We start from the raw sequence: 12,831 nt of genomic DNA on the forward strand, positions 1-12,831 counted from the left end.
TGCACCCATTCTTCTTGTGCGAAATACAGTGAGAATCAATCTGCCATTCTCTACCACCATTATGTCTTTCATTAATGTTTTGGAGTTGGTTATTTTGTAAATGTTAAATTGCACAAACCCTGTCACCAAACTCTGATCAGATAGTGCTGAGTGATGAAAATAACTTGAACAAAATCCTCCAAATTGGGGAAAAAATATGATCTGATAACCATAACAGTACTCTTGGACTGAGTGAAGTGACTGAAATCGTGACAGGAAAAATCATCTTGAAGCTTGCAACAAACTGCGTAAAATGATCCATCAGGTTGCAGAATAGAAAACTGTTTCTACTGGACGTACTTGTCACTGACTGTAATAAATGCACTGCAGTAGATACACAAATGTCATTTAGATGTTTATTTGCATGAGAAAAGGAAAAACGGTCATATTGACGTAGTCAGATAACACTAAGTTAATATCACTGTAAATTGGAATAGCTTTGGGTCTAACAACATGCTTGAATGGCCTTGAGTACATAAACATGTAGAGGAGCTTTACCAACTGCGTTTTACAAAATATATTCCCTTAGCTTTGCTGCAATGGGCATATGCAGTTGGCGCACGATGCACCGAGCACAAGTCCTCTACTCTCTTCTCTCTGGCACTGAGCTCCTATCTTCTAATTTCTTTTCCCTGTCACTGAGCTCCTATCCTTTAATTTCTTTTCTCTGGCACCGAGCTCCTATCCTCTAATTTCTTTTCTCTGGCACCGAGCTCCTGTCCTCCAATTTCTTATTAAATTTCTTCTCTATTACTACCCATGCAACTCTGTGGTACTACTGTATAGCATGTTGACTGCTGTGTGTCCCTCTCTCCCAGTTTGTATTGTTATTGACGCTGTATAAGTAAAACCGAATTGAACTGAATTATGATCTCATTTGGCGTCATATACAACTATATGAATATCTAAGCTGTATGCCATAAGGAATTGGATACTATTACCATAATAATGAAAAGAATATTTTTTTTATCGGGGACACTAGCAGCTAGCCTGCGTAGACATCTCTGAAATGAAATCCACATTTTTCGGTGACTGTCAACGAGAATACAGCCAGCCATAAATCACTGACCATATAGTTCTCAGTAATTTTTACATTATTCTCTTAACTTGTTCTCTGTGTCGTACATCTGTTCCTCATGAAAAGGATTACCTATTTTAGTTTTAAAGTTTTCCTGTTTATGCATCATGTCATGTGTTGCTAACACGAAGCAGCGTTTGCAAATAAACACGGCACGGTTCAAGTAGTCTTTGTTTTCTCTGGTTTAAGCAAAGCTAATGGTTTGTGATTGAGACTTTGCATCCCACACTGAACGTCAGTGGCGTGCCTCAAATGTCGTCTGTGAAGACGACAAAGGAATGGAAAAGCAGGGTTCATCTGGTCTGTGTCTCTGATTCCTTTAGCAGGGCCTTTGTGCTGGAACGGACCTTTTCCTGCTGGTTTTTCTGACCCATGAGTTATCCAAGTTGTTTGAAAGAGAAACTGGACATAGGTGACAGTTGTTTTCCTCTCATCTCTAACCTGGGTAGCAGTGCACAACAAGCTATGTGAATCCAGAGCCTCATACTGTCTAGATGCTATTTTTATCATCTGCAGCTTGGCCTCAAATATTTCTTTTTTATATTTTGCCTCAGCACATTACATGAAGTGATGAAATTCTGATCAGACTGACTAAGCTGTGTTCATTTTGGCCTCGAATTCTTGACATTTACCCGTCCTCTCCAAGTCTGTAAAAGCTTCACGAAGGAAGATTAGTTTTTGTGTGGAGGCCTGGGCTGAAATCAGTGGGCTGCAGTGGAATGAGGTGGAGGCGGGTTTTGCTTTTTCTGAGGCCAGGGCCTGAAACTGGCTCCCGTCTGTGTAAAAAAAGAAGAAAAAAGAAAGAGAGCGGGTGTCAAAAACTCATAATGTGATGGAATCCTGTCAAAGTCTGAGCGTGCCATGGAGGGTGGGAGGCAGGAGAAGAAGAGTTCATTGTCTTTGCAGAGTTAAACTGGACAGAAAGAGGAGGGTGTGATGGGAAAGAAAAAATAATCCTTGTCCATCACATTTTATTTCCAAGTGATGAGAGCACTGTGTACAGTTCCCTTCCATCTATAACACATTCAGCCCTCCTCCTGCCCACTCACTGTGTACTTTTTCTTCTGATTGAACAACAACAGGGCAAACATGTGCACAGAGTGATGGATAATTGTTGAGCTGATCCTAAAATATGCACCCATTATCTGGATCCCACTGATATTTCCGTTCATTTTCCCTTTTGCACTTTTACGGAGCATTTTTGCCTCTACCCAGAGCTCCGTTGCATATTTACTTTCATTGATGATCACATTTTCCATTGTAATTAGGTGTTTTTAAAGCGGGCAGCGTTTGCGTCAGCTTCAGGCTGCTGCAGGAACATGGTTATTGATTGGAGCCGCCAGAACCCCTGCTCTCACCAAGTTTTCTTCCTCTGCTCTATTGCTTTAGTCAGTTGCTTGGCTGCTACATGTGCTGAAGCACGAGTTGCGCTATTTGTCGTGCCAACAGCTTGACTCCTTTGGCTGTACTTACTTAATTGCCTTGGAAATGACCAGTATGAGCAAAACCAACCGCACGACCTACGCAAGTAGAAAAGACACGGCAGTTACCTTACATTTGGATGCTAAACATGTATTTTGTCAGAAAGTATACTTTAGCCTCTGCTTTACAATAATCTATTCTGCAGGAGAAAAAAAAGCTAAATTTTCTTCTCTTTCCGTGGAGTCATTAGCTTATTAAATGCCTCTCAGCAAAGGAAGCAAGAAAGCTGAAACCAGTGGTCTCATAGCCTAAATATTGTGCTGTCAGTCCTTTTTTATGAAGCCTGTGGTTAGATACCACATCCAGTCATAGAAATTACTCCGTCTCCTTAAGAGTGCACTGCATGTCTGTGTTCATGCGAGGATGCTTCACTCCCTTCAGTAGGATGATAGACAAACAGACGGACGTGTGTGTGTGTGTGTGTGTGTGTGTGTTAACCTCTCACTGATGCGTTTCTGTTGTAATGATGAGAACAGTTATATTTGGGCAAAGTTAAAACATGGAGCAAAGTTCAAAGCACCGTTTTTGTCATGTCATTGCTGAAATGTTTGGTTTACAGAGATGGAGGCGTGAATCAAATGCGGCCTGGACAAGCTGAAGTCTTAATTCCCTCAACAGACAGAACACTGTTATTTTTCCCTCCTCTGGTTGTTGGGAAAACCAAAGTGTAGTATAAGTGTTGGTTGTTGTTCTGCATGCTATTAAGTACAAGAACTCCAACTATCACAAGTTAAGGAAGAGACTAAACATCACAATATTGGAATTGTCCTTGCATTCCTTTGTTTGATGAATTTTAATGGGACATACTGCATTCAGCCAATACATGTGGAAGGGATTGAATATAAACCATATGCAAACAGTATTTTTCGTCTAAGTTCTGAACTTAACTGAAACGGCCTACCACAGCAGCACAAATGCTTTGCACAAGCATCTCAAGAGGAGAGGTTCCGCCGGCTTGTATGGATTAAAATGGCATGAACAATTTCTCATCCCAGGCGGTTGTTTGAACAGCTTAAGAAGCGAGTCTCAACACATTTCCGGTATCAAATCGTGCCATATTAAAAATCTGTGCTGTACTATTGCGTTTTTTAACTCTATGTCCGCGTTTGTGACCGTTTGAACCCGAACCAACTGGCCACTTGGTTCGTCTATTGTTGTGACATTCTGCAAGTTAATCTGGTGTTATTGGAAACAGTATGCTTTTCTTTCTGGCTGTTGGACTTCCCAGCTTTAATAAAATGATACCTCAAATACCCCAGCAGGTCGTCCTGCAGCGGGATCCAGTGTGTTAATTTTGGAGGGATGCTCCCGTTTGAACCTGTTATGAAAAGCCAGTGATCTCCATGAGGGAGTTCTGCTGTTGAATAAATGTGTTTCTTTTACTGCTAAAATCAGACTGTGTCTTGGATGTCTCTCTGCTTTTATATACCATAAATTTAATGTGGTACTCAAAGCCACAGCGGAATGAATAATGAATAACCAGTTCATGTTTACAGCACAAGCAGATTCTGAGCATGCACTCAACTTTTATGATGTGTATAGCACCGCTACAGAGTATGGCAGTGACATGTGGTAACATTACTCAGACAGCTGAAAGTGTCCCACTGTCTGTCTGAGACCGTTGGTGTACAGTTACTACACAGAGACGAGAGACGTGCAGCTTCACATGGCTTACATAACCGTAGTTATTACATAACCCTAAAGATTCAGCATGGTCAGTGTGCATAAATGTGAAAGTTATTAGTGTAACGGTTGTGTGGGCCCACTGACAGCTCCAGCTGGCTGATGACTGGAGCAGGTACATGGCTGCATAAACTAAACAACACTTCAGAGTTAATTGTAATGTTTAAATATTCATTGTATGCAATGCAATAGATCTGGGTTAAACAAATATTTAGATTATGCTTCCATTGGACAGTTTGGCCTGTTGGGTTTATTCAAAAATGTAAAAATACACTGATCAGGCAAAACATTATGACCACTGACAGGAGAAATAAATAACATTGACCATCTTGTGACAATCCAATGTTCTGCTGGGAGACTTTTGAACCTTGCATCCGTGTGGATGTTACTTAGACATGTGCCACCCACCTAGACCAGACCAGGCACCACTAATCACAGGGTTAGCGGTTTGATCCCTGGCCCGAACCCGGAGTAGCTCCTGACGGCAGGCGAGCATCTTGCATGGCAGCACCACCGCCATTGGTGTGTGAGTGTGTGTCAATGAGAAACACTATGAAGTGGTTTGGGGACCACTGAGGTTAGTTAGTTAGGCTCTATGTGAGTGCAGATAATGTCCCAAAATTGCGTCTTTTACGGTCGATCCTCAGGGTTATTTATTTAAACTTTCAGAAACACCCTCCAAATTGAAAGATGATTTACACAAATGTTATTGCCTGGACCTGGAAAAACGGTCTTTGGTCAAAGAGACTTTGGCAGGGGGCTGCAAAGAGCCAATGAAAACTGACCTCCGTGTATGACACAGCAACATTTCTAAACTCTTTATTGTGAAACAAACTGTGGTTACATCTCTCAGAAATAAAGACTCACCCACCCCTAACAAATGTTAACTTGACTTTTATTCTGCTAGCTGTAAAAACATTTCAGTGATGACAGGCACACACACAAAAACGCTTTAGGAACAACTCAAAAAACATGATGGACAGCACAAGGTGTTGACCTGGCCTCCAGGGTCACTAGATCCCAAACTGATCAAGTATCTGTGGGATGATCCACAGAGGCCCCACCCCTCAACCCATAGGACCCAAAGGCCCCCACTAACATCATCCTGTTGCCAGACACCACAGGACACCCTCAGAAGGCCCATGTCCATTCTCTGATGAGTCACAACTGTTTTGGAGGCACAGCGGAGACCTACACAATATTAGGAAGGTGATCATAATGTTATGCCTGATGGGTATATGTTAACAAATCTGTATATGTAATGGTTTTTACACCGTGGCCTATACTGTAATTCCATGTTCCAACTGTGAAACATGATCATTTCAAGTGTTTATGTGATGCACTCTCAATCTTGAATACGACCTCCTTTTACCGCAAAGAATGTTATTTTGTTCTCGATAATGCTAGTCCCCACTGTTTACCAGATATTAGATAGTGCCACAAGCAGGGGGTATAAGATGACTGTCTCTGTCACATGAGATTGTAATTTTTGGATTTTATTTCAAAGTGTCTTTTTTAATGTAAAACCCCGGAGACTTCCACCTCTTCAGGCCTCTAAATATTCTCCAAAATAAACAGTTCTTTAGCTCTGCATACAGGCCAAACTCTGAAAGTCTAATCATTTATCACGCTTTAAATAATCTTTTCAACAGAGGATACTAAAAATAAGGTTAATAAAAGACATGTAGGTTTTATGTAACCCAGTGTTTTGTAACTTGGGTTTTGGACCTGTGTCAAAATTACATTTTAGAAGCTTTCATGAAATCCCCAGAGTTTGTTTTTAAATGGAAAAAGTTCAAGCTGCACGGTAATAAAACGGGAATTGTCTGCCTCGCTTATTTGGCATGAGCCCTCCTCACTGTGGGCAGTCCCTCTGTGAGATGCGGGCTTCATTCTGCTCTAATTAGGCGCTTTCAAACAAATGCAGAATTTGTTTAGGGCCTTTCAAACTAATTCAAAGGAGAAAATCATGTCATAATTTTATTTTTTTTTCAGGGCAAACCCCAAACCAACCATGAAAACATGTCTGCTGTGGCAGATCTGGACCTTAATTAGTTGGTGAAATCTCATAGTGCGTGACGGTGACCTTTAACACTATTTTCACACTCTTTTCTCAGTGATTTGTGTCCATTGTGTCAGCTGAACCTTGGCTTGCCAACTGAAGTCATCCGGCGCAGTGAAGACTGAGGTTACTGGGGTGAAGAATGGTGACTGGTGGTGTTTTGTGTGGACATGGGTCAATGATTGGCGGCCGCTTCCCTTGTGTGGGGCTCAAGAGCGTGTTTTGGGGTCATGGTGTGGAAAGCAGCTTTTCCTCCTTCCCAGCTTCCAGCAGCCTTTTCCGCAGTCCCCGGGGTGTGTTTTGTGTCAGGCTGCAGGTCAGCGGTGTGGTGCTGTTTCAGGGCCACCAGGTTGTTTTCTTTGCCCACTGTGATCTCGCCACACTCTCTTGCAGGAGGCGCCTCACATGGCGGCTCGGCGCTTTGTGGCCCTCCTCTCATCTAGAAAATGAGGCCTCCGCTTTTCATTGCAGTTATTTCATCAGCAGCGGTCAGACACATGCACACACACACACACACACACACCCAACCACATGCCTGATTCATCTGCACAGACAATAAATACAATGGAATGAAAAGGCATCAAGCTCCAAGTCATTTTCAATGGAAGTTGAAAATATCAGACAATAATGCAGCTGTAACCACCGAGAAAGGACAAACTGAGATCATATAAAAAATATTCAACAAAGAAGAAAATTAAATAGTCAGCTAACTGCAAGTATTAAACAGTTTGCTGAAAATATTTAAGTAGGCCAAATGAAGGACAAACAGTTATAGTTATACACCAATCAGGCATAACATTATGACCACTGACAGGAGCAGTCATCTTGTGACAATTCAGTGTTCTGCTGGTAAACTTTTGGACGTGGCATTCGTGTGGATGTTACTTTGACATGTAGCACCCACCTGGACCAGACCAGGTACCCCCACCCCACAGCAATGACACTCCTTGAATGCAGCAGCCATCCCCAGCAGCAGGATGCAGCCTGACATAGACAGACGCACAAAAACGATTTAGGAACAACTCACAAAACATGAAATACACCACCAGGTGTTGACCTGGCCTCCACATTCACAAGATCCCAAACTGATCAAGTATTTGTGGGATGATCCACAGAGGCCCCTCCCCTCAACCCATACTACCCAAAGACCCCCATTAATAACATTCTGGTGCGAGACACCACAGGACACCCTCAGAAGGCCTATATCCATTCTCTGATGAGTCACAACTGTTTTAGAGGGAGACCTACACAATAGGAAAGTGGTCATAATGTTATGCCTGATAGGTGCATAAATAAAGGGTTCCAATGGTTAAACTTTATAATAGTCGGCTAAATGGAGTAAACCCACAGCGGACAAATGGTAAACATTTATGGAGAACTAGTACAATGCCTACACTCAAAGGATAAATGGTTAAAAACAAAGTTAGCCAAGAGTGAAATGAGTTCAGTTATATCTACAGAAATGATCAAAAATATTTCATAATTAAACACTAAATTATTTAGTAAATGGTAATCGATGGGCAAATGTTCATTACTACATCCTAAAGTATGGAAAATGAAACGCAACAGATAATCAGTAAGCTAAAAGTACTTTATAAAGAATTCATATTGCAAAGCAGTGGTTGGAATAGCCCACAAACAAGTGATGCACAAATAGCTAAAAGTCTTGTTTGTACCCATAAAGAGGTATTGAGTTCATTTGACAGGGCAGTGGGTTTACGTTTCACAAAACAAGGCTGGAACCACAGTTTCACCACATTGTTTCCCTCAACAGCAGTCCTATTAGACTAAAAATGATGCAGGGCATTTTTTGGTTTTCCTTTTCATGTCGACTAAACAACTGGAGAGAGTATCCAAGGGTGGGATTTTCCTTTAACCCCAAACTAGCTGTCACCCCTTTGAAGAAATTTAGCCAAATGACTTCATTTCACAAAGTTAGCATGTGAAATGAACAATGTTCTCACATATATATGTCAAACACACACACACACAAACATTTCTATCTTTGGGGCAAGGGCACTAGATCTTACCCTAACCATCTCAAATAAAACGCTTACCATTATCCCAACCATAACCTAATTGTATCCTTTACCCTTGAACCAAGTCTTAACCGATTTAACCCTCAAAGTTGTGGGGCCCAGAAAAATGGATCTACAACGTTAGACTTTGGCCCACACAGCTGACAACTTACACACAAGAACACACACACGGTGTACTGTACTGTGCACTGACTCATATGGATTGTGGCCAAAGCCTCTCATATAATATACATACCCTTTACAGCTGCTGTACTGTATAACGTCAATGATCCATTTGCAAATTCCTCCTCTGAAAGGATCATTATCTTAATAGACAGTGATGATGGATTTAAAGCGGCATGACTCCCGATAGCATGAGATTTTGCAGATTGTTTCTTTGTTGGTCTATGCAACACAGTCCTCCTCAAACGCAAAAAGACCATCAACTGCTCTTTGTATCTGTGTCTGTGTGAAGTAAACTGTGTCAGCTGCCAAGTCCACTAGGACTCAAACATATGTGCAGCTCCATCCTTACTACAATTTAAGGCATGTGTGGAAACCGTGAATTGGTCTTGAGGAGTACCTCAGGGTCAACGGCCACGTGGTCACAGCTCCCTTGACAATGCAGCGGCAGAAAAGGAGGCTGGGAGGAGAGGTACAATGGAAAAGTGATGAAGCAGAGAGGTTTTTGGTTGCCTCCAAGCCGACAGAGATGAGGAATTAATGCCCGTGAAGGCTGTCTGCTTTGATCCATTGTGTAAAGGTGTTTTCCGACAGTCATGTCGAGGGGTCAGCCTCTCAGCTCCAACGCCATTTTTTTCCGCCCGAATTCCTCTTAATGCTGTTGTTGACAGTGGCTCACGTTCTCCTGACTTCAGATAAACACACACAGCAGAGCTCTTCTCCCCCTTTCTGGTCCTGCTCCCTACGATCCCTTACAGCTGCAGACATTTTTCAGACTGTTTAAATGTACGCGGGCGTGCGTCAATATATTGCCAAAAAAAGCCGTGTTTAGAAAGCTGGATGTCTGCGACCCAGTGACCTTCACGTGACCTGGAGAGCTCTTGTTGTTTTTGTGTCATGGCTCAGTCGCAATCTATTCATTTACCTTTTATCCATTCTTCCAACCCTTTCTGTTGTCACATTTTCTTCTAATGTAGGGTTAGCTAAAGAAGATTTTCGTTATTTAGCCCCTGTTCGACAATTTGACAAAAAACTAAGATTAACAAACTAAAATTTGTGACGTGCTTTATCTTGGCAGACTGATCGTCTTTGGGTCAGTTTTAAATTTAGTAGAAATTAAAAAAAACAATGCAGATGATCTTTTGACATACCGTGCAAAAACAGTACAGCTTCTGTTAATCGTCACTGGCATTTTTAGTCCACACTTAATTTACAAATTGTTCTCCCAGTCGTCCAAAGGCTCGTCTCTTGGTAACAGATTCCACATGTCCCAAGGTGTATGACTGTGATTTTACAGTAAACCCACATGTGAGAGTTGTTCCAACCGGGAGTCCCCATCATGGAGGCACACCAAGTTCAAACTGGACCTTCATTGTATGAGCCCGGCCAAGTCAATTAGAGCTCAGAAAGGACACATAGTTTACTTCTGAGAGCACACAAGCAGAGCCCTGGGGCCCACTGACGTTGGGTGCCATGTGCAAACTCCTCTTCCGTGTGGTAGCCCTGACTGATGACCTATATGCCTGACGCACAAACTTCAGCTGAGAAAGGTTTCTAAAGTCTTATCAGCTGTATGCCTTTGTTGCTGTGATGTTCAATAAGTTATTTTAAGGCTGTTCTTTATGTATACATCTGAGGTTTGCATTTTAATTTTAGGCTTATTAGTTCTCCATCGTGTTCTTGTGCGTTGAATGGAAACCCATATCGACAGTGGCTCTGCTTCATCTGCTTCAAGTTATCAAAGCATATTTTTGTGACACTTTTATGTCTTTCTCTTACATTTAACAGTGCATTACACTGTTTGCATTTACCATTTCCCTACTGTTTTATTCCATGCGCACTGAGCCGGGGTGGATGGATTTTCTACTTTATGAGCAGTCTCTTAACAAATAGCGATGTTTTTACTGTCGCTGGCACATAGAGGAGGTGTTGCCTTCCCCGACCTTACTATAACCAGATGCGTCCGTTGGGTAGGAGAGATGCTGCAGCTGGACCCCACACGTGGAAATTATCTCTGTCCTAGGATTGTCCTGGAGCGGTGGCCACCGATGCCATGTGAGCAAGGAAAGAAAAGTGGAGTGGGGTTTGGTAGGAGGGGAGTGATACAGAGATGAATGACTCCTTGGGGCGCCTCGAGGGCTTAAAGCAAAGTCGGTGCAGAGACCCTTGGCTTCGAGGCTCGACATTAAAGACAGGTGACATCAGTATTCAATAAAGATTTGAAGAAAGCAAGGCAGAAAAGAAACAGCAGCTTAAACTGTCTCTGAGCTGCAGCTCAAAGTGGTTCAAAAACCCTTCTAATGTCATACGAGGCTTTTAATGTGCTTTTACTATTGTTTTGCCAAGACTGTTTTAGTGATCCTTTTGCTTTATTAGAGTACAATACAACATGGAACTTGGACAGTGAGCATGCCCTGTGCTGGTCAACTTTCTAATGTGTTGTCTCATTCATACTCAAGGTGGTCTATGTTTCTGTGTTCCAGGGGGCTGTTCATCACCATTCATGACCGTGGCCACATTGCCTCAATACTCCAGAACTGGCCGGAAAAGGACGTCAAGGTAGACTACATTACCACAACAGTGTCAACAGCTCTTTTTACTTGATAGTTTTACTTTTGTCGTACCACTACTACGTTAGAAACATCCTTGGAACTGACAAGAGCGACATCAGAAAACATCCATACCTGTCTAAAATTTACAAATTTGCCTTTGGGTACACTGTATTAGGGTTAGGGTTAGGGTTAGCCTATGAAAAGATGCATCAAGACACATCAGGAAGCCTTTGCATTGGATGACCTACACTAACACGTGCACTGTATTATTTTTGATCATTAATATTCAGTGTCTGTGGCATAAATACATTACATCCCTACTACAATGGGATTAGTTTTCTCAATGGAATTATTTTTTTCTGAGCACCTTCCCTTGTCACAGTAAGACTTAGGTTCAATGAGTCACTTTTGACTGCTTTCAACAAAAATTGAAAATAGCTAATTATGCAAAGGATTTCATCATGATCTGCCTTTTTTTGGCCTATTTCCCAAAACCCTGAACAATTCCTTTAATCTTGTGCACAGCGCAGCTATTTGCAAGTCATAATCCGGTCATATTTAGGATGACGACACCAGCGAGCATTCTTGGCATGTCAGATATACCTGCGGACTCAGCCACCTGTTCACGGCTGTCAACAGCAGGGCATTTACCTCAGCACTGACATGCCGCCTCACGTTGTCGGGGGTAGTCTTATCATAGCTCACCTAATATGCCCTACTTTTAACAATGCAGTTGAGAGAGGGCAAATGGGAGTCACGGTAGTCGTCCACTTGCGAGCCTTTGCAGGTTTTCTGTCACATGTTAATAAGTGATAAGTGTAAAAATCTCAGCTGCTACCAGTGTAGTGTCTAAACCAGGTATATTCCCCATGTGGCTACGATGGCTCTATGAGTCATGCTAACTTTGCACTCTTCCTCTCCATTGTGGAGGTTGAGGAAAATGAGAAGTTGCACCAAAGAGTATGTGACAACTGTAGCCGGCATTGGCCATGAATACTTTAAAGCGTTTGTTTTCAGATTAAATGTGTAAATTCAGTGATTTTTACTATAAAAATGATGGGAATCATTTATATCACAGACCAATGGACAAATAGTATAATTTATTTTATCACCATTACTTTTCATGATGACCCCTGACCACCCCTGACCACACATTCCTGATCCACAGAGGAATATGTTGGTGATTAGTTCTGCTGGCAAAGATCCCCTTATGGACATCGCCTTCATCCCCATCCCAATTAGCAAAATGATCGTTCCAAGTGGCTCATTCCTGACTCGTGACTCACTCCTTTTTAGATGATTTGTGTAAAAAAAAAAAAAAAAAAATCATATAAAGGCACAGCAGCCACGTTAATGGGAAATACGCCAGGTTGAAATAAATGTCTAAGAATGCGTTTTTAAATTGTTAAGTGACAAAACCAATGCCGCTGTCGGATTGTGGGAGGAACACGGCTATTAAATCTTTGTGCCAGAGCTATCTGCGTCACGCCAGTGGTGGAAAAAGAAATCACTCGGAATTAGGAATGTTTTGCATTAAACTCTTCTGCTGTTGATATTAACTGTTACACAACTCATGCTGTGGAATCAGCCCAGAGGAGGAACTAGTCACTTAATGAGTAAAGTGACTGGGTGAGTGGAAAGCCAGGAGTGCCTGGCTCACAGTAAAGGAAAATACCATGTTTGTTGGTAGTGCAGTGGGCTTGTCTTGATGAAATAGGGTTCAGTTGATGAAAT

General features: G+C 42.0%; 1 protein-coding gene across 1 annotated transcript in view; it reads left to right on the forward strand.

Annotated features, from left to right (window-relative positions):
• me1 (malic enzyme 1, NADP(+)-dependent, cytosolic) overlaps positions 1-12,831 on the forward strand; it is a 75,999-nt gene that overhangs the window by 44,095 nt on the left and 19,073 nt on the right. The window contains exon 4 of the mRNA XM_084556877.1: positions 11,029-11,104. Within this exon, the coding sequence (XP_084413003.1) occupies positions 11,029-11,104 (76 nt within the window). The remainder of the gene's footprint in view (positions 1-11,028; positions 11,105-12,831) is intronic.

This window comes from Chelon labrosus (assembly GCF_963514085.1).
Source record: "Chelon labrosus genome assembly, chromosome: 12".
Lineage (NCBI taxonomy): Eukaryota > Metazoa > Chordata > Actinopteri > Mugiliformes > Mugilidae > Chelon > Chelon labrosus.